This window comes from Betta splendens, chromosome 24 (genome assembly GCF_900634795.4).
Source record: "Betta splendens chromosome 24, fBetSpl5.4, whole genome shotgun sequence".
In the NCBI taxonomy this organism is placed as follows: Eukaryota; Metazoa; Chordata; class Actinopteri; order Anabantiformes; family Osphronemidae; genus Betta; species Betta splendens.
The window spans coordinates 6,184,590-6,209,880 of NC_040901.2; the positions used below are offsets into that span (position 1 = coordinate 6,184,590).

At 48.9% G+C, this 25,291-nt stretch overlaps 2 protein-coding genes across 3 annotated transcripts; one reads left to right on the forward strand and one right to left on the reverse strand.

Annotated features, from left to right (window-relative positions):
* Positions 1–752: 752 nt before the first annotated feature.
* Positions 753–5,310, forward strand: yy1b (YY1 transcription factor b). 2 transcript variants are annotated; one of them, XM_029141537.3, is made up of 5 exons: positions 753–1,488; positions 2,525–2,687; positions 3,267–3,327; positions 3,672–3,830; positions 4,220–5,310. In XM_029141537.3, exons 1-5 carry the CDS (start codon positions 924–926, stop codon positions 4,400–4,402), a joined length of 1,131 nt encoding a protein of 376 aa, XP_028997370.1. In that variant the 5' UTR covers positions 753–923; the 3' UTR covers positions 4,403–5,310. The 2 variants fall into 2 exon arrangements, with proteins under 2 accessions (XP_028997370.1, XP_028997371.1); XM_029141538.3 differs by having other exon boundaries at positions 755–1,488; positions 2,537–2,687.
* A 6,580-nt stretch (positions 5,311–11,890) lies between these two features.
* Positions 11,891–25,291, reverse strand: lrfn5b (leucine rich repeat and fibronectin type III domain containing 5b). Its single transcript, XM_029140655.3, has 9 exons — positions 25,154–25,291; positions 24,921–25,027; positions 24,710–24,808; positions 22,117–23,930; positions 16,666–17,581; positions 15,741–15,915; positions 14,676–15,009; positions 13,678–13,978; positions 11,891–13,543 (listed from the first exon to the last, which is right to left on the reverse strand). Exons 5-9 carry the CDS (start codon positions 17,554–17,556, stop codon positions 12,848–12,850), a joined length of 2,397 nt encoding a protein of 798 aa, XP_028996488.1. The 5' UTR covers positions 17,557–17,581; positions 22,117–23,930; positions 24,710–24,808; positions 24,921–25,027; positions 25,154–25,291; the 3' UTR covers positions 11,891–12,847.

Below are 25,291 nucleotides of genomic sequence, written 5' to 3' on the forward strand. Positions count from 1 at the left end.
CTGATTAATTATTTATAGTTGTTTTTATTTATAGTTGATTTTTTTGCTTCGTGATTAAGTGTCAAGAATTGCAGCTGGTGAAACACAACAAAAAATCTGAGCTCTTTCTGTGCAGCCTTATTTACTTGTTAAGTGTTGCATTACAGTCGAGAGGATGTTGTACTAAGTGTAAAAAAACTGTAAATAGATTAAAACAATGGTAAACGTGTATCTTTAGATGTCAGCATCCTTATGAACTATGTAGATGTAAGTCTCAGGTTTATTTTTTCTGATCTTACATATTTGTGGACCTATAATTCAAAGATACATGGCATCAAATGCAACACGCTATTTACAGCCTTTAACAGTGATGTCTCAGCAGGTGTTTTACACTTTCCAGATGATTGCAAAACACCTGCTGTGACATCACAAGTGTGATCACAGGTGCAATATCTTTAGAACCATCAAGAGGTAATAAAAATGAAGCAGCATTTTCTGATTATTGTTGAATGAATTTTAGTTTGAGGAATCAAGTGACACAGAGTAAATCTGTAATCATATTAAATACTTAATAAAGAAACGTAATAAATATTGTTACATATAACATTATATATGTACGTTTAATCGTATATATTTTAAATCATGTCGAGTTACACTGTGAAACAAATATAAAAAACGTGATTTTGTTCAAACGTTGGCTATTGGTCTAAACACCAACGAACAAGAATCAACGCTGGTTAGGTTCGTTAACTCTCGCGATACTTCCGTATGCGCGAGCATAGTGGCAACGAGATCTAGTGTGGGCCGGAGTGAAGAGAGTTGTTATCGAAGAAGAGGGAGTGCAGAGCGAGGCAGGAGCAGAACAGGGGGTGTGTGACTGTTTGCGAGGTCCTAAAGGAGCACAACACGGCGTGAATGAGAGAGGCAAGCTGGCGGACTACAACATGGCATCCGGAGATACGCTGTACATTGAGACAGACGGCTCGGAGATGCCGGCCGAGATCGTGGAGCTGCACGAGATAGAAGTGGAGACGATACCGGTGGAGACTATCGAGACCACGGTGGTCGGTGGGGACGACGACGACGACGACGAGGACGACGACGACGACGACGACGGGCAGCCCATGATCGCGCTCCAGCCGCTGGTCACGGACGACCCCAGCTCTATCCACCACCACCAGGAGGTGATTCTAGTCCAGACACGGGAGGAGGTGGTCGGTGGGGATGACTCGGACCTACACACGGACGGCGGCGGCGGGTTCGAAGACCAGATCCTCATCCCGGTACCGGCTCCGGGGGTGGAGGACGAGTACATCGAGCAGACTTTGGTAACTGTGGGTGGAAAGAGCTCGGTGGGTCGGGTGAAACGGGGAGGCGGCACCGGTGGGAAGAAATCGGGCAAAAAGAGCTATTTAAGCGGCGCAGAAGCTGGCGGAAGAAAATGGGAACAGAAGCAGGTGCAAATAAAGACACTGGAGGGGGAATTTTCTGTGACGATGTGGGCATCGGGTAAGTAACGTCAACGTTATCCGGTGCGTGTCTGTCAGCTCCGCTGTTAGCTGTTGCATGAGGCCTCGTTGCCAGGGCGTTGTCCTTCTGCACCAGACTATTTCCTGGAGTGCTCCGTCACATTGGCGTGAAAAGCGGCAAATAATGCTGGTTTTCGCTGCAAAACCCAACTCTGTCATATGGAAATGTTTTTGTTTTGAAGGGAGGCCATGTTTTAGGTGTTGCTGGGCGCCGCCATATTCCCCGAGACTAGTAAGTATGGCGGCGGCCCCGAAAAAATGGCGATAGTCGCGGCCAGGGAGAGATGGCGGCGGTGCTTGGAGCGGAGGCAGACAGCTGGGTTCGGGAGACACGCAGGCCGCAAAACCGTGGCGGATTTGGCTCCTAGTAGCAGCCAGGGTAGCGCCAGGGAGTAATTTATGTGGCAAAAGAGTCACACTCGTGGGATTTGGAGTGAGAAGAGGTTGGGGCTTATAAACCGTTTGGCCGTTAGCTCGTGTTGCTGCTCGGGGTAGTTAGCTAGCATGAAGCTAGCGTCTGCAGCAGGCTAGCTTCTGCCCCCGTGCGCCGAGACGCAGCGCGGGGACGCGCGTCGGTCGTTACCGATGCCAGTATGAAGATCGCTTAATTAAATAGACATTATTTTTCTACACATTTTATTTATTTTATCGGTTTAGTTGACATGCGGTTTGCTTGAAATGAATTATTCCGTGTGGTATTACAGGACACTGCTGCTATTTTTAGTGCTCTCTGCTGGTTGGCTGAGTAGGAGTGATTTTAATGGTTTGTTAAAGGCTTATGGTTTGTGCGTGATGCTTGTGTTTCTCTTTGGCACTTGTATCAGTGGCATCTAAAATTAAAAAAAAAACTATCATACAAATCTATGTGCAAATGAGGACTGGCATCCTTGTTTGTGTTAATCTAATTACAGAGTGTGTGATTTTAAGGCAGCTGCAGATGTTTTTAAGCCCCCTCAAGCTTGTAGCTAGGGCAAAGCCAATCTGTTGTCAGTTCAGTCTCTGTAATGTATTTCTAGATGACAATAAAGACATTGACCATGAGTCAGTGGTGGAGGAGCAGATTGTCGGGGATAACTCGCCTCCAGACTACTCTGAATACATGACGGGGAAGAAGTTGCCGCCTGGTGGCATCCCGGGCATCGACCTTTCAGACCCCAAACAGCTGGCTGAATTTGCCAGGTGAGTGTGTCAGGATCCCTGGAGACATGTTCCATCTCTAGAATATGTAGAACATAGATTAGGACGATGAGATGTGGAGTGAAATGAAAAATAGCAGAAATGCAGTCGCCAGCAATAATTGTGGTGCCTGAATCTGTGAAATGCTTGTCAATAATAACAGAGAAAACCATCAAAGACAAACCAGTGAGACTTTGAACTCTTGGCAAAAACCTAAGTGACTATTAAAGTGGTTTCTGAAAGTTCAGCCAATTGTTATAAATGTGGACTTGTAAGTGCATGTTTGGCAGTTTTCCATTTAAGCAAGCTAGCTGAGCATACCAGTACCAGCCCCATAAAAACATGACTCAATCTTTTCACAATGTTTCAGCTCCCCGTAAACATGTGCAGTTTGAAGGTGAAATGCCAAGTGGGAATGGTTCTAGGGGAAACCGACAGCCTCTTACTGAGATTGGTTATTGATTAACTTTAAAAAAAATTCAACATTAAACATGCACATTTTTATGAAGCGGTGGGATTGCTGCATGTGTTTTTTGTTGTTTGTCAAAAACTTCAAACCATGTCTGTTTTCCCCCTGAACAGAATGAAACCCAGGAAAGTCAAAGAGGACGATGCTCCCAGGACAATAGCTTGCCCTCATAAAGTGAGTCTTAATAATACTGTCCCTTAGAAACCTTGCCATCGGTTTACTTACATGGCGTTTAATATTCCCACTTAGTTTCAGCTGTTTATTAGAAGTTTTGATTTCCGCGATCTCTTTTTTTAAACTCAATATGCTGTATTTAGTTAATGTAAAAGCTTTTATTTAGTGGTTCTCTATTTGCATGAGAGGTTGTTCATTACCACTTCTGACAAGCAGAGGGAGGCTCTGCTCCTTTTCAGACTTTAACTAAAATAATCTGTACAACAATAAGGGTGATATTGTTTTTGTCGCACCAACATGAAGCTCTACTTATTGTCTCTCCACACTCTTTTATCGGCCTTCAGGGCTGCACAAAGATGTTCAGGGATAACTCTGCCATGAGGAAGCACCTCCACACCCATGGGCCCCGTGTCCACGTCTGCGCAGAGTGTGGCAAGGCCTTTGTCGAAAGCTCCAAACTCAAGCGCCACCAACTTGTTCACACGGGGGAGAAGCCCTTTCAGGTTGGAATCTGGAATGAATTCACCCACATGGCCCACACACACATATACTTACTCTATTTTTACCTTTTTAAGCACTTAAGCTCTTCACAGTTTGAAGTCAAATTCAGGCTAAGGAGAATGGGATAATAAGTAAATGCTCACTCACACATTTTGGGTGCTAACACCTACTTACTGTCCTGTTGGATAAATCAAAGGTCACCCACCACACTAACTGGTAGCATTCACCACTTTTAACACTACATTCTCTTGTGTAATCTGAATGCATTTAAGAACTTGCATCAAAAACAAGCGATGTGGACCAATCCAAAGATGTATTTGAGAGAGTTATGGCCCCAAAGCTACTACCGCAGGCTAAACATTAAGCTAAATCCTCTGCTCCTATCTTTCAGTGTACGTTTGAGGGCTGTGGGAAAAGGTTTTCTCTGGACTTCAACCTGCGTACACACGTGCGGATCCACACTGGAGACCGACCCTACGTCTGCCCTTTCGACGGCTGCAATAAAAAGTTTGCCCAGTCAACCAACCTAAAGTCTCACATTCTCACACACGCCAAAGCCAAAAATAACCAATGAGAACCCACCCACCAGTGTCAACCCACAGACAACAAGCACCCCAGTGGCACACAGAAAACCTCTCTTGAAGACAGAATGAAAAGCTTGAGACTTATTGATTTATATCAAAAATCGGAATGATTGAAAGACTTAAAAAAGACACTGAAATTCAGCTCGTTTCCCTGCGTCCCCTTTCTTCTGTTGTCATACTGGATGAGGAACACGCCACTTTTTCCCACATCCTGGGCCAACACAGTCCCTTCCTTGCTCCAGTGGCACTCAGTTGCCAGGAGATGGAACCCACGGATAAAAATCGGACTTATTTTTACCAGATTGAACACAGATGACAGCAGTCTACTAGCATTTTTATTTTCTCACATAGCTTTTATTTTCTTCAAGTGTGCATATTGTACACTTGACTCAGGCTATGATTAGTCTAATTGTGTTGAATTTTCCTTCTGCATTATGAAATCGTACTTATGATACAAAAGGCCTTGTGTGACCTCCTTTCACATGTTTGAGAAGTTTAAAAAACGCTGTCTGTTTGCATTTCCATACCCTCTTTGGTTGTATTTTTCTCTAACCACAAAATAACCTTGTATACTTGTACTGTATGGCTGTATTGAAATTACGTAGACATAGACAGAGGTGTGATTTAAAGTGTTAACCAGTTAAACTTTTAGTCATGCATTGCTTTATATTTTCTATGAACCGTCTTTACACAGTTGAACGAGTAATATAAACTTGGAGCCTGTCTCGGTTAAAAGTATCTGCAGAGTACAGCTCATTGGCTGCGAGACCATCACTTTACTTTACTTAGAATGTAATGTACAGATGTCAACCATTAACTTTCTTTTTGTTGATATTTACACTCATGTATCTCAACTGCCCACAATAAAACGGGTCATTCAAACCCTTTCAAAATACAAGTTTACCAAGTGTAGATTATTGATGGATGCCGTTTGTTGTCATTGGGCCTGACTTCCTAAAGGTTCCTGTAGTGGTGAGCATATAATCAGACTTTGCTGGTTGTCAGTTATGATTCATTTATCACATGTTCACATAATTCCTCAAATGAGTAGAACAGTATTTTACATTGTAGTAGACTAATGTAAAAAAACAACGTACACCAGGACAGAGAGCATTTAATACAGGAACTGAACTTTCACTCAACTGACCATAATACATGATGGATGGCAGAAAACCTGCTTGAGCTCACTTGGGTTTCTGTCCTTCCTCCTTTGGTCTTGAGATTTCGCTCCTGCTCAGCCAGCAGGATTAGCACAATTGTCTACCTCAGCATCCTGCCGTGGTCTTAACTTGATCCTCATCCCTGCTCCTCGTCCTGCTGCAGAATCAGGCGCTGCTTATGCGGCGCCCTCCGCTGGCGACGTTCGGTAGTAGCCCTCAGGCAAGTACTGGTGCTGTCCATGGTGCTGATTCATAGAGCGTGGCTCCACATCATCAAGCCTTTGTGCGCTAATGTAGTTATGTGCCATTGTAAACAGATCTCCTTTAGGCTTTTCCTTGTTTAAACATCAGTAAGATGTTTGCGAAAGAAATTCAGAGAGGAAAAGAAAACCGAACCGAACTGCTTCACATTTCTGTTGAACTAAATTGAAATAGATTGAGCACATTCTTGATGTCTCATTGGCTTTTTTTACACTCCGGCTTAGACCTCCTGCTTGAAATTCGCAACCAGGCGTACTATACCTGAGACCAACTCTGAATGGATTGATGTGTGTGTGTGTGTGTGTGAGGGGGGGGGATAGAGAGTCAGACGATGTAAGGGCCGATTCAGGCATGATTCCACTTGGATGTCTGTCTGTTTTTTCTAAGAGGAGCATTTATTCACAGGATTGGTTGTTGTGATCGACAAAGGCAGAGAGTAAATGCGCTACTTGTTATGCAGCTGAAGTCTGTCAAGCCTCCAACACCTGCTCTCTTTCAGATGCTTATTTCATTATGGCTTCTCTCACCCAGGAGTCAAGGCACTTGTGTTTTTTTTCTTTTTTTAATCCTGAGCCGCATGTTTACCTGCATATTATCCCTTTCTCTCTTTCTCTATGTGCCTCGGCCAAGTCTTGGCTTTTTCTGCAGCTAAATGTAATCTCAGCTACAATCTCAACGTCTGCTGGATTTTCTTTCATTAGCCTGTCCCCCACTCTTGCTGTCTGTCTCTCCGTGCATCTCTGGCAGTAAGCAAACAAAGGTTTATCGCAGTGGAGCATACTAGGCAGTCTGAACAGGAAGATACCCAGAGTTGCTACAGTAAACCCTTTCATCTGTGACTGGAGACCAAATCTGGGAATTCGTACAGTTCAACCTTCAGCGCTCTGTGTATTTTTTTATTTCACACTTTTTAATAAGACTCCAGCCAGGATGTTGTCTTGCTTGTCAAGAGCTGCATTTTTAGTCTTGTATTACACATAAATAAATTCTAAGGCAAATGTGAACCACAGTCAACACAATTATCTGTACGATGTGTTTATTATAATTCTGTACATTATTATTATATTTTTGTAAATTGAACATGTTTAGATTTTTCTCAGCTTTCTAAAATCTAAATCTTGAAGTCAGCATATCCTGAGTTTCATATAGTGAAGGCCTGTCAGTGGGTGTTATTGCTCCATCCATTGCTCCGTCACACAGTCAATTTGATGGTAAGGCATGCAGAACAGCACAGTACAGCGCAATTCCTCCCGGTCCGTAGGTCTGAACTTAAACCCGTTCTCGTCATGTTTAAATCTCCTGAAGTACCTTCTTTTTGCGATGGGCACAGCGAGGGATGCTATTTCCATGCAGAAAATATGTTGCCAAGGTAACAGAGAAGAGAGGGAGAGTGTGTGAGTAAGAAAGAGAGAGAGAGAGAAGCTGAGATATCCCTGAATGCCAGGACTGCTGCTGCAGACATGGAGCTCAATGCTCCACCCTGTCAACACCGCTAGAGCAGATTTCCAACCTGCATACAATACCCATTACACATCTGAAGGCTGTCACTGAACGACTTGAAAGGGCAGGACTGCCGAGTTTTGCTTCCCTCTTTATTATCTAAAGTGTCACAATGGCAAACAGAGGACGGGTTGTAAATCATCTTCAGTTTTCTGCTCCTTCTGCCTCTCACTCTTTCTCACCTCTGCTCCTCTTATCGGCTCCTTTACTCCTCCAGTCTGTCTCCGGCTATATATAGATTGCCTTCCTCCTCTTCCTCAGCTTCATCACTCTCTGCTCGCACATCTGTCTAGTATCTCGTCCTCTTTCCACGTCTGTCAAGCTTAATTCCGTTTTATTAGGAAGGCCATAATTATCTCCGCTTTTGTCACAGCAGCCTGTAGAAGGTTTGTCGCACAGGTATAATTATTAGGGAAGTCAGAGATTACATCTGCACGATTTATGTCACAGAGACAATATGCACGTATTGTTATAAAAAATTCTGAAAAAAGGCAATTGCATGAGACCGGTTGCTGAGATCTGTGCCCAATGGGAGCTCTTGCAATCCTATCACTTACTATTAATAAGTGAACCACAATGCAAATACTCATACCTAACATGCAGATACATTTTAATGCCAGTCATGATTCTTAGTAGCTGGATGTTATCTTGAAACACAGGTCTCCCGTATCTTTACAGTCACTGCAAAGCTCTGTCCCTGCATCTTGTTTTTGGCAGACAGACACTGTTTGTCTGTTTGCTTTATGTTGCCAGGTTTTGCCAGAGTCTTAGTATCCAGGTTGGGATCATTCACTCTGGATCGCTTACGGTCCCCAGATAATCCGCTCTAGTCTGTTGTCTGTTCAGTGTTTACGGTAGCTCTGGGTTCACTTCAGCGTTTTGTGGCAGACGTCCAAACCGTTGATGTTCTGTTGTTTTCCCCATTCGCTGTTATTTGATTGGTCCATACAGTAAGTTTTTCATCTTACTAATTTCTCTTCCCCCGTGGATTCTCTCATCCATCGACCAAATGTCAACCATGAATCGACCTCAATGTGGGATTTTATACCATAACTATAGTTGATATCTACATTTCTAATAGGGATCCAGGGCCCATGTCACTGGCCAGTTAGAGGAGTAAGCAACATGACACTCACTTTCATGTGCAGTGCTTTTGTATCAGCTGCAGCGGCTGACAGATCAAACCCTGCAGCTTTAGGGCCACTGTACTGTTAATGGTCTGCCCATATCCATGGGTGTTAGCATGTAGGCTTAGAGTGCTCAATTAGCATGAAATTCCTGTGGTAAACATGACACCGTGGCTGGATATCTCAACCTAACAAGCACGAGTAGATGAGATTGCTGTGAGCCATAAATAAGATTAGCGCTCAGAAACACAGGCCGTTCATAATCCTAGCGTGAACTGGCCATGGAAGCCCTGAAGCTACGCAGTGTGGGGAGAAAACGCTCGCCAAGCGAGAAGCTGGCGCACGTGCAGGAACGTTTAATAGTTTGGGACGTGGACTGGCCGCTTTGGGAAGTGTCTGTCCAAATAATGGCCCACGACCTCCCAGCAGCTTCCTACCCTCCATTACCAGAAGCCCGAAGCGATAACAAGATTAGCATAAGCACTTTTATTAAGTCTCTGTGAATGGGATCCTTAAAGAGGCTTAAACTGCCCCCCCTTTACTAGCAGCTGATAGATAGTTGAGAGCTGACTGGCACATCTGCCCGGTTCCCGCGCTGTTCCCTCACTGATCTCCGACACTGGCGAATCAATCACGGACCCATCATTGGGGATGCTCAGTGTGCAGACAGGGAGCAAATCACTCCTATAAGCAATAGCAGCTATCAGGCAAATGGGCAGAAAATGGTCCCTAATGGTGCCTGGTGTGTCTGGTGGAAGCTGCAGCCAGCCTCTTTGTCGTCCATCACCCCGGAGCATGTGTAACCGAGAGCAAGGAGGCAGCAGGAGGAGGAAGGAGCATCTGCTCGTTCAGCGTGGGAACCCCCCCGGGGGGGCGGGCGCCGCGGTAATCTGGGCTCACGTCAGACAGAATCCGGTGTCTCTGCTGCAGGAGGACGCCGCGTCACCTAATGAGTCTGCGTGTCAAACAGTGGAAGCGGCTCCCGCTGCGCGACCTTCAGTCGGCCGGCTCGCCCGCGTCCTAATGGGATTCCCAAAAATGCTCATTCGCGCTCAGCGCAGTTGACTCAAGAGCTTAGATCATAAAAAATGAATGACTGCGGCCCGTCAGCGAACCCCGTGAACTGTCAAAGTCAGAGGAGGAATCCTTTATCCTCCAGCGTGTGCAATTATGGTTGTGACAGAAGCCTTGGCATCATTAGTTATCGGCCTTAGTCATGAGTTTGACTAGACAGTAACAGTTGGTGCTGAGTAAACACGGAGGTCTTTAGTTTACATTTGACCATTTCAATTATCTCCCCCCGTGCCCAGACTGATGTTTTCCCAGAAACAGTGATCACATTCACTATTAATGAGCCATGATGTTCATCCAGGACCCATTTACTCCTCTCAATAATGCATACCCTTTGGAATTGCCTGTGCATATTTTACACCGCGCCACCTCCCCCTCTGTTTGCTCCCCCCGAGATGGATACCAGCGGTCACATTTGCTATCTGGCTCTTGGCTCCCTCCACTTCTGCTGCCAGGGACGAGGCTTGCCAGGGAGCCGTTGTCTCATGTGTGACTCTGACTAAGGCTCCATGGTGTGGGAAGACCATGAAACACAGAGCTGCAGTGCGTAGAGCAAAAGGTACTAACACGTGTTGAAGGACCTCGATCTTCTTTCATTAAGCCGTCCTATTACTGTCCTCTAACTGTGGTTCCAACAGCCTCTTGGTTAGTTGAAATGGGCCCTGAGGGGTCTTTTAATAAGATAATTGACCACAAATTGGATACATCGATGCTCCAATGTGATTTTGCTGCATTGTGACTGCCATTAAAGCACAGGCACGAGCAGGGACTTCGGCTGAAAGCCAGTTAAACGCGTGGAGAGATGAATAGCACATTAGCAGCGACGGCCGAAAATGAAATTGATCCGTGAAACACCGACGCTGACACCGAGGGGCGGGAGTTCAGCCGGAACGATTCTGACAATCATCCTCGCTCCGGCGGTGTTTGATCAGCATTTCAAATCGGCCCCGGTTCTGTCTGTGGAGCTTTGGGTCAGACGGGTGCCGTTGTCAAGGATGTGTGGGACGTGCTGGAGTTGGAGGGCGGCCGGGGAGCACGGTGGAGTGAGTCAGCGTCAGATGCTAGGACGTGTGTGTGTGTGTGTGTGTGTGTGTGTGTGTGTGTGTGTGTGTGTGTGTGTGTTTAGATGGTGGCAACTAAACCTGGGCCTGGAACCACGCGCTAGCGGGTTTGGGAAGTGGGTCAGGCTCGCGTGGTTCTGATCCGGCCGCGGGACTCACTGCACTCTGCTTGTTGCCAGACCTCCAGCCGAGCCCCCCCCCCCCCCCCCCCCCCCCCCCCACCCCCCCACCCCTTGTGAAGGTGCACTGAATACTAAGAGCCAGAGGCTGCATGGCTTGCTTACAAAGGATGCTCTATTCCCCATCTCCCCCTGCTCTCCTCATTCCGCCGCCTCGCTCTACATTGTTTTTCCACTCTTCCTCCCGTCTCCCTTCCTCAGCCGCTGAGCTGTCTCGCTTTCCTCGCCGCACCTCTCGCCCCCCGCTCCTTCATCCTCGCCCCGGCCTCCACGAATTTGTTTCACAAAACCTTCCAACTATCCCGCTCTGCCTCGTCTCCTCCACCCCCTCCCTCCTTCTACGTCTCTCTCTCTCTCTCTCCCCAGAAATGCATCTATTATTAACACACACCTCTGGCTCTCTCGCCAAATACTAAACCAAGGTTCAAGCCAAGCTCCTCAGCATTTTAATCACCCGTAATGAGCAAGGCATAATAAATGAAAGCGCTGGAATCCAGCTTGTTTGGGTGACAGCAATTAATGTCAGTCTTATTCAGAATTTGCAGCTGATCTTAAAAGCTTTTCCCTCCTAATGTCGTGCTCTATCCTTTATAGATATATCATGTTCAAAAATCAATGGGGCCACCAATATACACCATGAATAGGAGATCCTATTCCTGCAGGTAATGTATATCATGTCAGGCCTTCTGTGTAACCGTAGAAGCAGCCGTCCGTGCGTTCCCAGTGCAGGGGTCGTCTTGAACCGGTCCTACGGCGCGTTTGTGCCGTCAGAGCAGCGCAGGCGCAGGCGGAGGCGCAGGCGCAGGCGGAGGCACAGGTGCAGGCGCAGGCGGAGGCGCAGGCGGAGGCCTCCCCGGTGGCCGGCGTGGCCTCCTTTCATCACACGCCCCCCCTTTGAGCAAACACCGAGGGCTCAGGGCCAGGATCCGTCGGAGGTCCACCCCTCGCTGAGAGGCGAGGATTATGTTGTAGCGAGACAGCTAAAATTCATTAACACGCGGGGCCAGCGGAGCCCGCAGACGTCCAGGAGGCAAGAAAAAGGACGTCAGAGCAGAGACGCTGCTTCCTCCGCCCGTGCTTTACACAGGCGAGGCTCAAAATAAGGTACACGGGAGTTCGTCCCTTTTATCACTGGTTTATTTATACTGGTAAACATCAAACAGAAACAACAGCGAAATCAAGAGCTGACGTCCTCCCACACTTGTGATTATCATTTCTGTTACATCGACAAGTTAATTTACAATGGTCGTCATTGGCGCCACACGATAATGTCGGTAAGTAAAAAATACGCAAATGAACCGCTCCTCGCGCTCTCACCCGCACGTGCGATCACGTTACTGAATCCGTCCTGCTGTGGGTGTCGGTTCAATCGTCGCTCGGATCAGCCGCGACAGGAATCCTGTCGGAGCGGAGTCTTTATGTAATTATGTGATAAAAATGTATCGATTCAAACCGGAGGGCAGTATTAGGCTGAGTCGACGTGTGCCACAAAAATGCTGCATTGTGCTGGGCTGGGAGTGTCAGTGGTGGGGAGACGGAGGGCCGTCTGTCTACATTCTCCTCCAACGCCTCTGGGATGTAAAGCACATTCGTAAACGCTCCAAACCGTCGCCATGGCAATCAAGACGAGTCGCTTGTCTGCGAGGAACCATGTTTGAAGTTTATGTTGTATCCCTTTGACAGACAGGTGTGTTAGCCACGCCCCCTTCTGCCATCAGTGAGTCCAGGTAACTGCGTTCGTACCGTAAATACTTATGGTTGTGTTGAGATGTACAGTATCTCACAACTCAACGTTTTGTACAGGAAGTTGTTTTATACATTGTTGTGCCTTTTATCAAAGTTTGGTCGAATGTCATTATAAAGAAGACTAGGTTATAAGGTAGAAACCAAATATAAGGTGAGCTGTTTTCCATAACCCTGTACGCCTGCTTTGCTTCTAAATATATGTGATCAGCTCACGAGTCCCTCGACAGGGAGCGCAAACGCCCAGAACAAGGCATAAAACCCCCGTCGGCTCCACACTGGGCCACAAATCCAATCCAAGAAAACAAAGAAACGCAGGTCATAAACTCCAAATCATAAAGTGCTCTCCAGCAGCCACTCAGACCTGGAGAGCTTGTCCCTGGCTCGGCGAATGTTTGTCGTGCTCTCGAGCTGCGGCAGCTCCCCGCTCATGGACAGGCTGCGCTTGGAGCGCAGGCTGGCCCCGGGTTTGGGGTAGGCCACGTAGCAGCGCTCGCGGTACGAGTCCGCGTTGAGGGAGTGCCTGCGGTTCACCCTCGTTGCCCCCGAAGGCACAGTCATGTAATGCCGCGGGGCCTGGTGAGGCCGCGGACCCCGGGGGCCCGAAGTCCACTTGGCGGGCTGGCCGGGCACAGCCGGGGCGACGGCGGCGGCCATTTTCACCTCCGACGAGTTATTCCTGTTCATGTTCTCCAGCTCCACGTCCGCCCGGGCCTCGGCTCGCGGCGCCTCGGCGGGTTTTGGTGGAGCGCCGGAGCGCTTGGGCCTCGGGGCGCCCGGGGAGGCCGGGTGCCAGCTGTGGCTGGCCGGAGAGGTAGAGACGGTGCAGTCGGGGACGGACGGCTTGGTGGTCGCCGCGACGACCGCGGCCCGATGCTTGGCCGGCTCCGGCGGCGGCAGGGCCACTCTCAGACACTCCTTGTCGTTCTTCTCCGGGCGAAGGACCTGCTTGGAAAGCGACTTGGGAATCCCACAGCCCTGTAGCTGCCCATCGCTGCTCAGCGAGCGAATATCCCCCATCTCTAGGGCCTGACACGACGTCGGACAAGCGCGACACAAAGAGAGAAGAGGGGAAACTGATTCTATTAGACGCTCCTGGAAGAATACGAGCGACGATAAGGAGCAGAACAAGAACAAAGCAGAGGAAGACGTGCCAAACTGACCTTATCTGCATCTCCCTGGTTACACACCCGGTACCGCACAATGAGGAAGATGATAAAAGCGAGCACGGAGGCCACGATAATCCCCCCGATGATAACCACGATGGTGCCGCCGAGAAACTGGGACTGCATGAAGTGGCACCGGAGGTACTGCGGCTCGGTGGTAAAGTGGACGCAGCCGATGACCCGGGTGGCGGTCAGCGCCGTCACCTGGTCGTCGTAGATGGCCAGCACGCACAGGTCGTAGTGCGTGCCGGCCGCCAGGTTGTTCACCAGGATGCTCTTACTGGTCGGCGGGATCATTCTGCCAAACATAAAAAGGGGAAAAGTTGAGCTCCGTGAGTGCGAGCGGCGACGCAGACCAGAAAGGGTTAAAACCAGAGGAGACTGGAGCAAATCAGATTATCCAACGTATTGTTGTGCGGAGATGAAATGACATGAGAATCATTTATCTCTCAGGGGGCTATTTAAGATCTGTCTGGGCATAATGTTTGGTGACATTTGATTTATTCTCCCCGGTGTCATTACTTATAAAAGGTTGCTCTCGGTGGCTGGATGCTGGCGTTCAAAGGCTTCGCGGACTCAACTCCCCCACGTCGGTGCGTGAAGCGGCTCCTGCGCCGCGTGCGCCGTGGACTTCGGCTCGGAAGGCGGCGCGAGGGGGAGGCGGACATGAAAGGAGGCCGCGTGCGCCGCTTCCTCGCACGGGCACGAGCGCTGCGTCTGATGCCTGCGCTTTCATCTCCCCATCAGTCCACAGCTTGGTGCTGACACCGACTCTGCATTTGATTTTGTTGATTAAGCACTATCAAGGTTTTGCACATAGTAAACGATTCACTCCGGTAAGAGGGGATTAGGAGTCGCAGAATGAGAAGTCAGATGCAGTGCATTAGCGTGTCTTCCTGATTGGATTAAAAGGCACCACGAATAATCGAGCGGACGGGCAGGTCCACTTCTTCCTGACTGAATATCTGAGGGGGTTTAAGTATTCAGACACTCACCTGTACACCAGTGAGTCGTCATAGGTCCCATTATACTGGATCTGGAACATGCGTATTCCAGGTATGCTCCTCTGGAAGTTAAACTTGACCATAGCCGACGTGGACGTGGCCTCGGCGATGATCACTTTCTTCTCCTGGCTCGTCTTGGCGTTCCCCAGGGGCACCCCTCCCGGCTCCACCCCCGTCTTGGTCACCGTGGCGATATCAGACGAGCCGGGGTCCGGCTCCTGCTCGGTGACGGTGCCGTTGGTGATGTGGGGGAGCTTCGCGATGACCAGGTCCACCGTCTGCTGGGCTTCGCCGGCCGGGTTGGAGGCCACACAGGTGAAGGAGCCTGGAAGACAAGACAATGGGATTATTTTCCTCGGTGGAGTTTCAGCTACGCGCTACAGGGAATGCGTTACAATGTAAATCAAACATGTAATTAAATTCACTCATCAAGAGAAGTATCTGCTTTGGTGCTAACATTTAAAGGGGAAGATTGATACCGCTCTCATGTCTGTACGCTCAGCACTGTATTTAGATGGAGAAAGCAGCCAATTAGCTCAGCTACAGTAGTTAGGTGTGTCCAAGGAGGTATCACAACAGCGTCTCTAAAGCACAGCAATTAACATGTTGTAGCTCATTTGTTTTAGCAGCACAGAGCAAAAACAACAAAAACAAACGCCGGAGTCTCATGTAGTTCCCCTTAAAACAGAGAGTAAGAGAACAGTGGACACTTTAAACAAACCAGATCAACAGTGTGAACTTTAGAGATGCTGCATTAGGAAGAATGTCATACGGCTCCGTCTAATTGGAAGTACTCTGTGTGATATATTAATCACCAGATCATAAGGATGTATATATATATATATATGACAAAGACTCTATCCAAATGAAAGAAAAATCATTTTTCATTCTGTGACCTCTACTGACGTGAAAGCCCGCACTCCTCGCCGCTCTAAACTTTTATCACCTTGTCCTGGTAAATACTTCAGTCCTACAGGCCTCTGCCCGCGCGCGAGCAAACAGCTAATTTCGTTCAGTCAACAGCACAAAGCGCGGCCGCCGGGGCTGTAAACAGACCCGAGTCCTTGACGGTGCTGATGAGGATGTCCAGCGTGCCGTCCGCGTGGACCGCCGCCCTGGAGGAGTTGGACATGAGGCGTCCGTCGGGGGCGATCCAGTGGATAATGGGCTCGGGGTCGCCCCTGGCTTTGCAGCGCAGCGTCACACTCTGACCCTCCAGCGCTCGGAGCTCCTGGGGCGGAAAGAGGTAAAAAAAGTCAGCACGAGGACATCTGTGAAACGCAGGTCCAAGATATACATCCATCAGACAAGACGGTGTGAATAACGGAAACATTGTACTCAACAGCCTTCTTGATGATTTGTTTTATCAGGCTTCATCCCTTGTAAATATAATCCACAATTGATCACTGTCAAATTTCTATATTAGCACAGTTACGGAGGCAACGGAACCAATATGACACTCTACGCCGTGTACATGATGGAGTCCAAGTGAAAGATAATTTTCTCTGCAATTATGCAAAAGGGGTGTGCGGAATATGAATGAGATGATATAGCTGTAGTTATTTGGTGAGGATTTGATCAGATAATTTTGTTTTGATGCATGAATCAAGGGCTAAATCACTAAGCCCTCGCTGTGTAATAAGAGCTTCACCGGAGATCCATCCAAAACCTGCAAATAGCTTTATTAAAATGATAACAGGAAACCCTGCTAAAGAACTTCACTAAAAACTCTCCACAGGCTACAGTTTGATTAGCCTTTTTTTTAAGTAAGCCTCATATATTTCACCATTTTCCCTTCGCCGTGTGGCCCAGATGAGCCCCGTGAGTCTGGCGAGACTCCTCTGGCTTGCAAAGCTAATATTTGGTGTGACAGTCAAAGAGAGCGCGGAGTGCCACCTTGGATTAGCCGAGGCAGAATCCAATGTCTGGCTCAGACGGTGTAGCACTAGAGAGCGTCAAGTCTGGGATGCGGAGCGTCTACCTGCGAGTGCCTGGTGATGAGAGGAGGCTCGCACAGGAACTCCTCCTCTGAAACGGTCCAGAAGTAGCGTCCGGAGAGGTGCTGCGGTGAGGCGCAGGTCTCCAGGTCGTCCTCCCTGCGCAGCCGCCGCAGCCACAGCAGCTCGCAGTTGCACCGCAGGGGGTTCCCCCCGAAGCTCAGCGCGAAGGACGTGGGCCCCATTATCCCAGAGGTGGCCAGGACCCCCGCTCGTTGGAAAACAGGGTCCGGCGGCAGCTTCTGCAGCTTGTTGGAGGTCACGTCCAGCCTCTTCAGCTTCTGCAGTCCGGAAAAGGTGCCCTCCGGAATGTAGCTGAGCATGTTGTGGTCCAGGTTGAGGGTGTGGAGGTTGGGCATCCTCTGGATGGCCACCCACGGGGCGCTTTCCAGGTTGTTATAGGACAGGTCCAGCTCCTCCAGGGCCGTCAGGTCGTTGAAGGCGCCGATCTGGATGTGCGTGAGCTGGTTGTTGTTGAGGATGAGGTGGTGCAGCTTGGACATGCCGCTGAAGGTGTCGTTGGTGATGTGGGTCAGCCGGTTGCTGTCGAGGTGTAACGCCCGGAGGTTCTCCAGGTCTTTAAAGGCGTGGGGCGCGATGGCGCCGATGGTGTTCCTGGAAAGGGTCAGGTCCACCAGCTTGGTCATGTTAGCAAAGTCTTTCCGTTTGATGCTAGTCACAAAGTTGTCCCCGAGGCGCATCTCCACCGTGTGCCTGTCGATGTTGGGGGGCACGAACAGGAGCCCCTTCTTGTCGCACAGCGTTGCCAGGTTGGGGTTGAGCACCTGGCAGACGCAGCGTTTGGGGCAGATTTGGACCTTGTGGGCCTTCACAGCCACACCGAGCACCATCAGGTAAACCAGGAGCGACTCCATGGGGATCTCCGTCAGGTCCACACCCCTGAAAAACACAAAGGGGGGGAAAGACCATTCATGACGCCATGAAAGAACACAAAGCACGATCTGCTTTTATAATTTAATCTTCGTCCTGAATTTTTACACATGAACTCACAGATGCTCCGCTTTTCTGTAAAAGTTAAAGCTCTCCCATTCGCAGCTCACAGCTGAGAATTACAAAGAGTCCGAACTCTCAACGAGCAAATGCCTGAACAAACAGTAAATGCTGTGCAATTAGACATGAAACTAATTAGTCACCTGCAGACTCGAGAGTTAAACACTCCCATAATCCTGTGATTTGTGTGACAGCTCTCCGTCTTAGCCCCTGCTCCCCGGCTCCATCTTTTCTGATATGATAATGCCGCTCCTTTTATGTTTGTGTACAGAAGGATGAAAGTCTAGACTGGCGGTCCGTGGCCTCATCAGAATTAGACTGATATCTCCCAGGATCACACCGCCAACAGGAAGGGATGATTGGGCGCAGTGCCTCAGTGAGGATGTGCTATTCCTTGTTATCGATTTTCTCTCCGCTCCCTCGGCTGCTACTCTTACTTATGACACAACTGAGATGGGGGGATAAAGAAGGATCCATTTGATGAATCCTGAGACCTTGTCAGGGATATAGCATGTCATAAAACTAAGAAAGCGGGAGATCAAATCACAGTTGTGCCGGCGCACGGCTCCGCAGCAGGAGCGACATTAGCTCAGATTATATTTAGAAGGCAAACTTGGTTTCATTCTGGTGGAACATGCGACGTTCTCTCTTCTGGGTGTCCCGTTACCGCACACAGAAAGGAGCACCGAACCAATCGAACACAGAGAACAGGAGGTCCAATCCCGCCGCTGCAGTAGAACTCCAAAGGCCAACCTTTAAGTACCCCCGACAGCTGGAGTACGAGGCGAACGTCACACGAGACTCTGCCGCGTGGGGGGGTGCGCGGCGTTCACGTGAGACCGGGAGCGGGTGGCGACCGGCTGGCACCGGTTCCGTTTTGACAGCCGGGTGGAAACGTGTCACGCGGGGGTCGCCTGAAAGTGACGCGCGCGAGCGAGGGGAGCGGGTGATATTATTGGAAGGAGCACGCGGGGTGTGACATTTTCAAAAAAAAAAAAAAAAATGTTGCTGATCAAGCGGCTATGCATCAACGTCTCTATTGCCCCACTTTAAGAGCGGAAAGCACGAGAGCCGCCGATTTGTGTACGGTCGTCTGCGGCGTAACGATGTCGAGATCCGCTGCAGAATAGCAGATGATGTCAAGCAGCGGTTAGAAGCGGTGTGTGGCTCCCAAGTGACTGTGACGAATGCTGCCTATACATTTACATTGCATGCGTGCACATGTGAGGAAAGCCTCGAAACGCAGATGCGCCTTCTGTTCCCAGTCTGAGCGGACGGCTTCTGGATGTGCAGCGATGTGGAGAGGACCTGCTCCCACCACACTCCAATGGCACTAAAGACATGTTATTGATTCACTCTGTGGAGATTGGGCTTTTTTTTTTGTCCCCCATTGCTGAAAACTCAGCCGAACGTGAAGAGAATGGTCGCAACGGTAATCCCTACAGAATTCCTTCTGCCAGGACAAAAGCGCGGCCCCTCGCCGCCGACACGGGGGCAGGAAATATCTGTCGCCGTCTCCCTAATTTGCATTTAATTATGGGTGTTCCACGGAGATTTGCATAACAGGTTGCACTCATCAGGTACACGAACAAATAAGTAGATAATCAATCAATGCGCTCATCAATCACGCTCTTCATCTTTAAATGTCACACCTCCAGAAAATCATTATCCTCCAGGTCGGGCTGTTCATTATGGCGAGGTGACTCGGGAGGGCCGCGAATAAACAGGAAATCAGCTTCTACCGACGCATGAACCACAATCCTCTTCTTAGTCAATCAAACGTTCATTTACTGCCCCTGAGCAGGTCTTTTTGCCCTCAGAGAGCGGAGCAGACTGACAGCGCACGCCCACGCACGCGCACCAGTGGGTGGATTTGTGCCTAATAGAGGGACCACGCTACACAACAACCCCCAGCTACTGAGACAGACGTTCATGTGCGGCAGCAGCAGCAGCAGCAGCAGCAGCAGCAGTATACTGTAGCAGAGGATATCTGTGGCGTCCCCAGGGCAGCATTCGCCAAGAAAAGCCTTATGCAGCACACTGCATGCCAATCGGCCAGTGAGGTCATGGGGGATGTGTTTTCAGATGGTCTAACTTATGCTGCGGCCCGTGCGAGGAAGCCTCCGCAGTCCGCGCCTGCTTCGGGTATAATGGACGAGATGAGGTCAATGAGCCAAAGTGTGCGTGGCGTGGCTCACATCTCACCTGGGAGGCGGCCGGACGCATGCCAGTGCCAGAAACGAGCTCCGCTCCGTCAAGGAGGTGAACTGATGCTGCAACGTGACGGTAAAATGCAATCGACGAGACGGCGAAATGGGTCCTCGGCTCCGCTCCGCTTTATGGGACCAAATGGAGCTGCCGCAGCCGGAGCTGCTGGAGTGGCTCATATTTTGACTGAGCCGGTGGGAATTGTGGCGCGCGGCCCGAGCCCGAACGTCCCGACCAAACGCCGGCGCGGCCGCGCAGCGTTTCGCCGACACATCTGTGTTTGCGAACGCGGCTACGCGCTGTGACACCCCGCGCGTGCAGTCTGCCAATGTTAGAGTGCGATAGCTCTCGGGTGACAGCCTCGATGCCATGGCAACACAGGAAACGTCAGATTTGGGCGAGATGTAACAAGCAGCTCGTTTTCAGATCACCTAATATTTAGAACAGAGTGCTCTCTGAAACGCAGGCCGCTGAGAGCCGAGGTGCCGGTTGAAGGCCGGAGCCGAGCCACCGCGGCGGTTACGACACTGGAGTGATCAGCTTCTCCTGAATTGGATTCGGTTTTCCATCTAATAAAAGCCGAGTGATATTTCTTTGGCCAGAAAGGCCTTTGTGCGAATGTGAGCGCGTACATGCGAGCCAGAGGGGAATAGCATACTAAGTATAGTGCATCAATAGAAGCGCTGTTCATCAGCATTTACAACTTCACACTCCTTTACCTAAGGACTTAAGGACTACCGACTACCTTAATATGGAAGATACCCCAGAACCAGGTTCAGCAAATGAACACACACACACACACACACACACACACACATAGAAGAGTCCACAGAAGCTGCTGCCTCAGAAATTTAAATGCTGATCACTGACTTTGGATCTTTATTCCAACGCTGTTGTGATGTGCCCTGATGTGAGAGGCTTATGACCTGGGATTTTCTCCCGGAAGGAGGAGATGCAGAACACCATCCCTGAATATCAATATGGCCTCCTCCCACAGCATGGGGCACACAGGTCTGTACATCCTTAAATATGTTGATTCCCAGGTGGAATCTCAGGTGCACAGGAAGTACAAAAAAGCAAACTCCCTGCCTGTATGCTCTCTATTACAGGAGGGTTTCTTCTTCTTAATATCTAAATGTGTTGAAAGAAACATTACCTGCATAATCAAAGACCCTCTGGTGGATGAGATTTTCACCTTACAAGGCAACAAAATGGCTAAATTACACATAATCTCTCCTTATTGTGTTGTGTAATCAAAAAAGGAGCAGTCACACACACACACACACACACACACACACACACACACACACACACAACACATGTGGTCCAGGTGCACACGCGTGTCAACGCGCCTCAGTGTCTAACGTCCTAATGGAAGCACTTCCTCAGCGAAAACAAAAGCTTATTTCGCGGCGAATAAAAGGGAAATTGGGTCAGCGAGTGTGCGGCTGGCGAGCGGCGCGACCTCGGCGCCGAGGAGCCACATATCGCCGCTCGGCTGGCGGCTGGCGGCGGAACGTACCAGCCCGTAAGTCCCCATCGCTGGGCGCATAAACACAGCAGCAAGAGCAAACAGAAGCAGCAAAATGAGGCGTGGGCCTGGTTGCACTGGTGTAGCAGTTACAATGGAGCCTCAGGCACTCATGAATAATAAGATATGTGATAACTAACACAGGACCATTATGGCTAATCCTTTATAAAACAACATTAAGACACATTTTCACCTGCCTCCATCAGTCAACACGTCCCCCTGCCCACTCACTTGTCCTATTATCAGTTTTGTTATTAGGCTAATTTGGATGTGATCGCAGCACGGAGCAGCAGATAACCCTTCGCTGTGCTGATAAGAACCACTGTATAACATCCTGCACATACGTGAGAGCGGACTGAATACGGGCCACATTAGGCAGCAGGCTCAGCTTCACCTGTAGGAGAAAGACACACATCACAGAATGCAGTCGAGTGGACACTAAAAATAAAATCGCTATCTGGTGGCGTTCCTGAGCGAGAGATGGGATTTTTTTTTGACCTTGCGGTGCAGTTTCAGGGCTGATGGGTCTCAGCCACGAGACCTGTCACCGTGGGGAAAATCTGAACCCTTTCAGATGTGTCCTCAGAGAACTACTTCAAGTCAATATTGCGTCTCCTGAAAAGCAGCCCCCCCCCCTTCCAGAGTTCTAGGGCTAAAAATTCTGCCTATGAAATATTAAATTTACCTTGCAGATGAAACATCAAGTCAAGTCAAAGGAGTGTGGGCTTGAGCTTATTTCCTCCGAGGACGGCTGAGAGCATCCTGAGAGTGGCTCTCATAAAATGGGACCGACGGTGCCTCCTGGAAATATTCAGGTGTCCCGAAGCACGCGTCTTGGCTCCTACAGCATGTGACGGCCTGCGAAGCCAGCGATGTCCTTCAAGAAACCCATAACCGGCGGATGGACCGACGGACGGCGCATCCGCGATCCGCTCGCATCCGAGCGACGGAAGTCTCCTTTAGCGGAAAAAAAAACGGGCTGGAAAACGCAGGCTGAAGGGTCCCAGCGTGGCTCGGGAGCTGCAGCTGTGAGGGATCGCCGCTACTGCGCATCCGCCCGCGTGCACCTCCAGAGGAGAAAACGCCTTTGTAGCGACGGGCGGCTTTAATATCTACGGCGCGCTGAGCGGCTGGTGGCTGCACGCGCTGAATCCGGCCAGATGTTCGCGTCGCTTTCACGGGCTTTTGTCGGCGACGCGAGGCTCAGCGCGAGTTAATCCAGATTGACTGATAGGCTGCTGCCACAATACAGCCCCCCCTTCTGCCCCTGCACTGCTGTCAGCCACCGACCCGGCTCCATTTCTGACCAGAGGTGCTGTGCACGGAATGGTAATCGGTGCGCTCCGAGCTGCACAGAGACCATTTGTGTGCATAGACAGATGCAGTGCCTCCCAGCCTATCTCACGGGCAGGCATCATAATTTATTCATGTAGGTTGAACTCCACTGCATGAGAAAATGCAGCACGGGTATAATATTCTCTGGAAATCAAATTCAATTAAAAAGAGAGGGATTTGCAGAATCTGATCTGATCAAAAAAAAAAAAAAAAGGAACCGGACATTCTAAAACTAGACTCCTATTGAAAGTCCATCCAAGTTGTTAAGATAAATCTTTCATCCAAGAGATGGAGCCGATTTTAGCACAGGCAGTACCTGCTTTATATTCCTGCATGTATTACATAGATTACCAGCAAGAAAGTGTGGAGTTGGCAGAACCTGAAAGCCCCGGCTCCCCGTGGGTCTGCTTGGCACCCGCGCCGCCACAGCCCGATGCAGCGATCCTGTGGCCTTTTGTGCACGTTGGCAAAGTAGCCTAAATGTGCATAAGTCTATTAGAGTGGAGCGCGGCTGTGGAAGCGTCACCTCCACTGCTTCCCGGGGCCTCCTGGCACTTTGAAAACAGTTTTTTTGTAATTGTTTCCATACAGAGGATCATCGTTTTCACGTCGGAGCGACAGCTCTACCCACTTATATCACAACTCACTAAGCGCTAAAGTGGTTTAAGCACCAATACTTGTCTAGAAGCGACACGGGTTCAGGTCTTTAAGCTCTTTATGGCACTGGCAGATGTTTCTAATATTCCCTTTATGAAAAATCTTTGTCTTGTATTCATTTTACCTCATTTTCGGCTTCCCATTTTGGGAACCTGCAGGAAAAAACTAATATTCAGCAGCTACCACAGCAACGCACAATCATTTCGCTGGTGGGAAGTGTTAATGTCACTGCCTGCATGTGACCTGCTGAGTGTCTCATCTGAGTCATCGTGACCAGACAGCCGGCGATATGAAATCACAAGTTTTCCTCCATTACTCCTCACGTTAGGATCTCTGTCCCCGCGCGTCACCCAGGAAGCGGCGGCAGGTGAGGCCGTCCGCCCGTCGGCCTGTGCGACTCTTCCTCTCCAAGAACAGGCCCACGTCGTCCCGGCGCGGTTCTGCGATGCTGCGGCTCCACGGCGGCTCTGTGATCCCCAGTAGCTCACGCACCTGAGCAGAGATGACCTGCAGGGTGCACAGCAGGGTTGTGTCTTTGATAAAAAGGTATGTTTAAACTCTCTTACCTTCATTTTGAAGGAGAGTCTATAGACTTTCAGGATATGATATGATTTGTGATATGGAAAGTTTCAAGAGTCACACTCTACACAAGTAAGTGCAACAAAAGGACTTAAACCAGCTCTTTACTGAGGCTCTGAATTTAAGTTCACCAAGAGAAACCAGTTCCTTTTTTTATAGTTTGATGTTTCTGTAATAGAGCAGAACCAAATACATAAAAGCGCTTTTAGCCAATTTAGTTCTGACCTCAGGGAAAGATAAGGAAAACAGCTGCTACGGCTGCTACGGCGTGTTTGTGATACAGCTGATCTGAGGTGTTTGCTGGCAGGTTACAAAGCACCACTTTAATTGGATGTCACACTGTTCAAAGAGAAAGTGTGCAAGTTTCAAATGGGATGTGTAATTGAGAGGGTACAGGCTAGATACCAGTTTTCTGGTGTTTACACTCCACTTAAAATGTTGTGGGGACGCACTTAGAATACAATTAAAGATACAAGTCTCTGTTATAGATTAACCATGTGGCTGTTTTTAACTTTAATCATAACAAGAGCTAGATTTTCTATGACAAGGGTTACTGAACTAAGTAGTGTCTTAAATAATGTTCAAAAATGTTTGGTGTATTTTCACTATTAGGAAATTGGGGGAATTAGTTATGAAATGTTTACAGCCAAGTCACTTAAAAGAGAATGTTTCAGCAAAACATCTGAAGAGCAGAATAAACGTCTGACCTGCATGTCTTTAAAATCTGTGACTCCCAGTCTTGGTAAGTTGACACAGTTGATATAAATGAGCCTCCTTCCAGTAATGAGGTTGTCCGTGAAACATGCCTGACAACAACAAGAGCCGAGACTTAAGGTGAGATATGACTTTGGGGCTGAAGGACACCTGCCCTGTGACGTTCACTGGTATCTCTGTTTAGCCAGCTGCACGGTGACCTACTTTGTATTGTGGAAATCCTAAAGACTCGATCCATTCTGCAACATCATGACAACTCCACTGTAGGAACGCCATGTTTCCTGTAACCATGTTGCCATGGAAACTGTTACCTGCAGGACGTTAATGTTTTTTTTTTCATCAAACGAACGCTAAATTTGGTAAATTCGTAAACTATGTGTCATAACAGTTAATCAGGACTTGTTAAAAATGGCAACATTGTGATAAAAAAAACTCACCAAAAGCTTAATCAAGTTGCTGAAAGAACTGTTTTTAGGCATAGCCAATCATATTGTTGTGCTTTAGGGCGGCTGGCTTATTACGCAATGTGATTGGCTTTGTAGTCCTGTAGGTCCCGCCCATAATGGACGATTACG

What these genes read in the sequence shown, in the direction of transcription:
- lrfn5b (XM_029140655.3), bottom strand. Translation starts at nt 17,556, where the DNA reads ATGGAGTCGCTCCTGGTTTACCTGATGGTGCTCGGTGTGGCTGTGAAG. An exon ending in TCATCACCAGGCACTCGCAG is followed by an intron (nt 15,916 to 16,665) that starts GTAGACGCTCCG and finishes TTTCCGCCCCAG; the next exon opens with GAGCTCCGAGCGCTGGAGGG. An exon ending in GACGACTCACTGGTGTACAG is followed by an intron (nt 13,979 to 14,675) that starts GTGAGTGTCTGA and finishes TATGTTTGGCAG; the next exon opens with AATGATCCCGCCGACCAGTA.
- yy1b (XM_029141537.3), top strand. Translation starts at nt 924, where the DNA reads ATGGCATCCGGAGATACGCTGTACATTGAGACAGACGGCTCGGAGATG. An exon ending in TGTGACGATGTGGGCATCGG is followed by an intron (nt 1,489 to 2,524) that starts GTAAGTAACGTC and finishes ATGTATTTCTAG; the next exon opens with ATGACAATAAAGACATTGAC. An exon ending in CGGGGGAGAAGCCCTTTCAG is followed by an intron (nt 3,831 to 4,219) that starts GTTGGAATCTGG and finishes CCTATCTTTCAG; the next exon opens with TGTACGTTTGAGGGCTGTGG.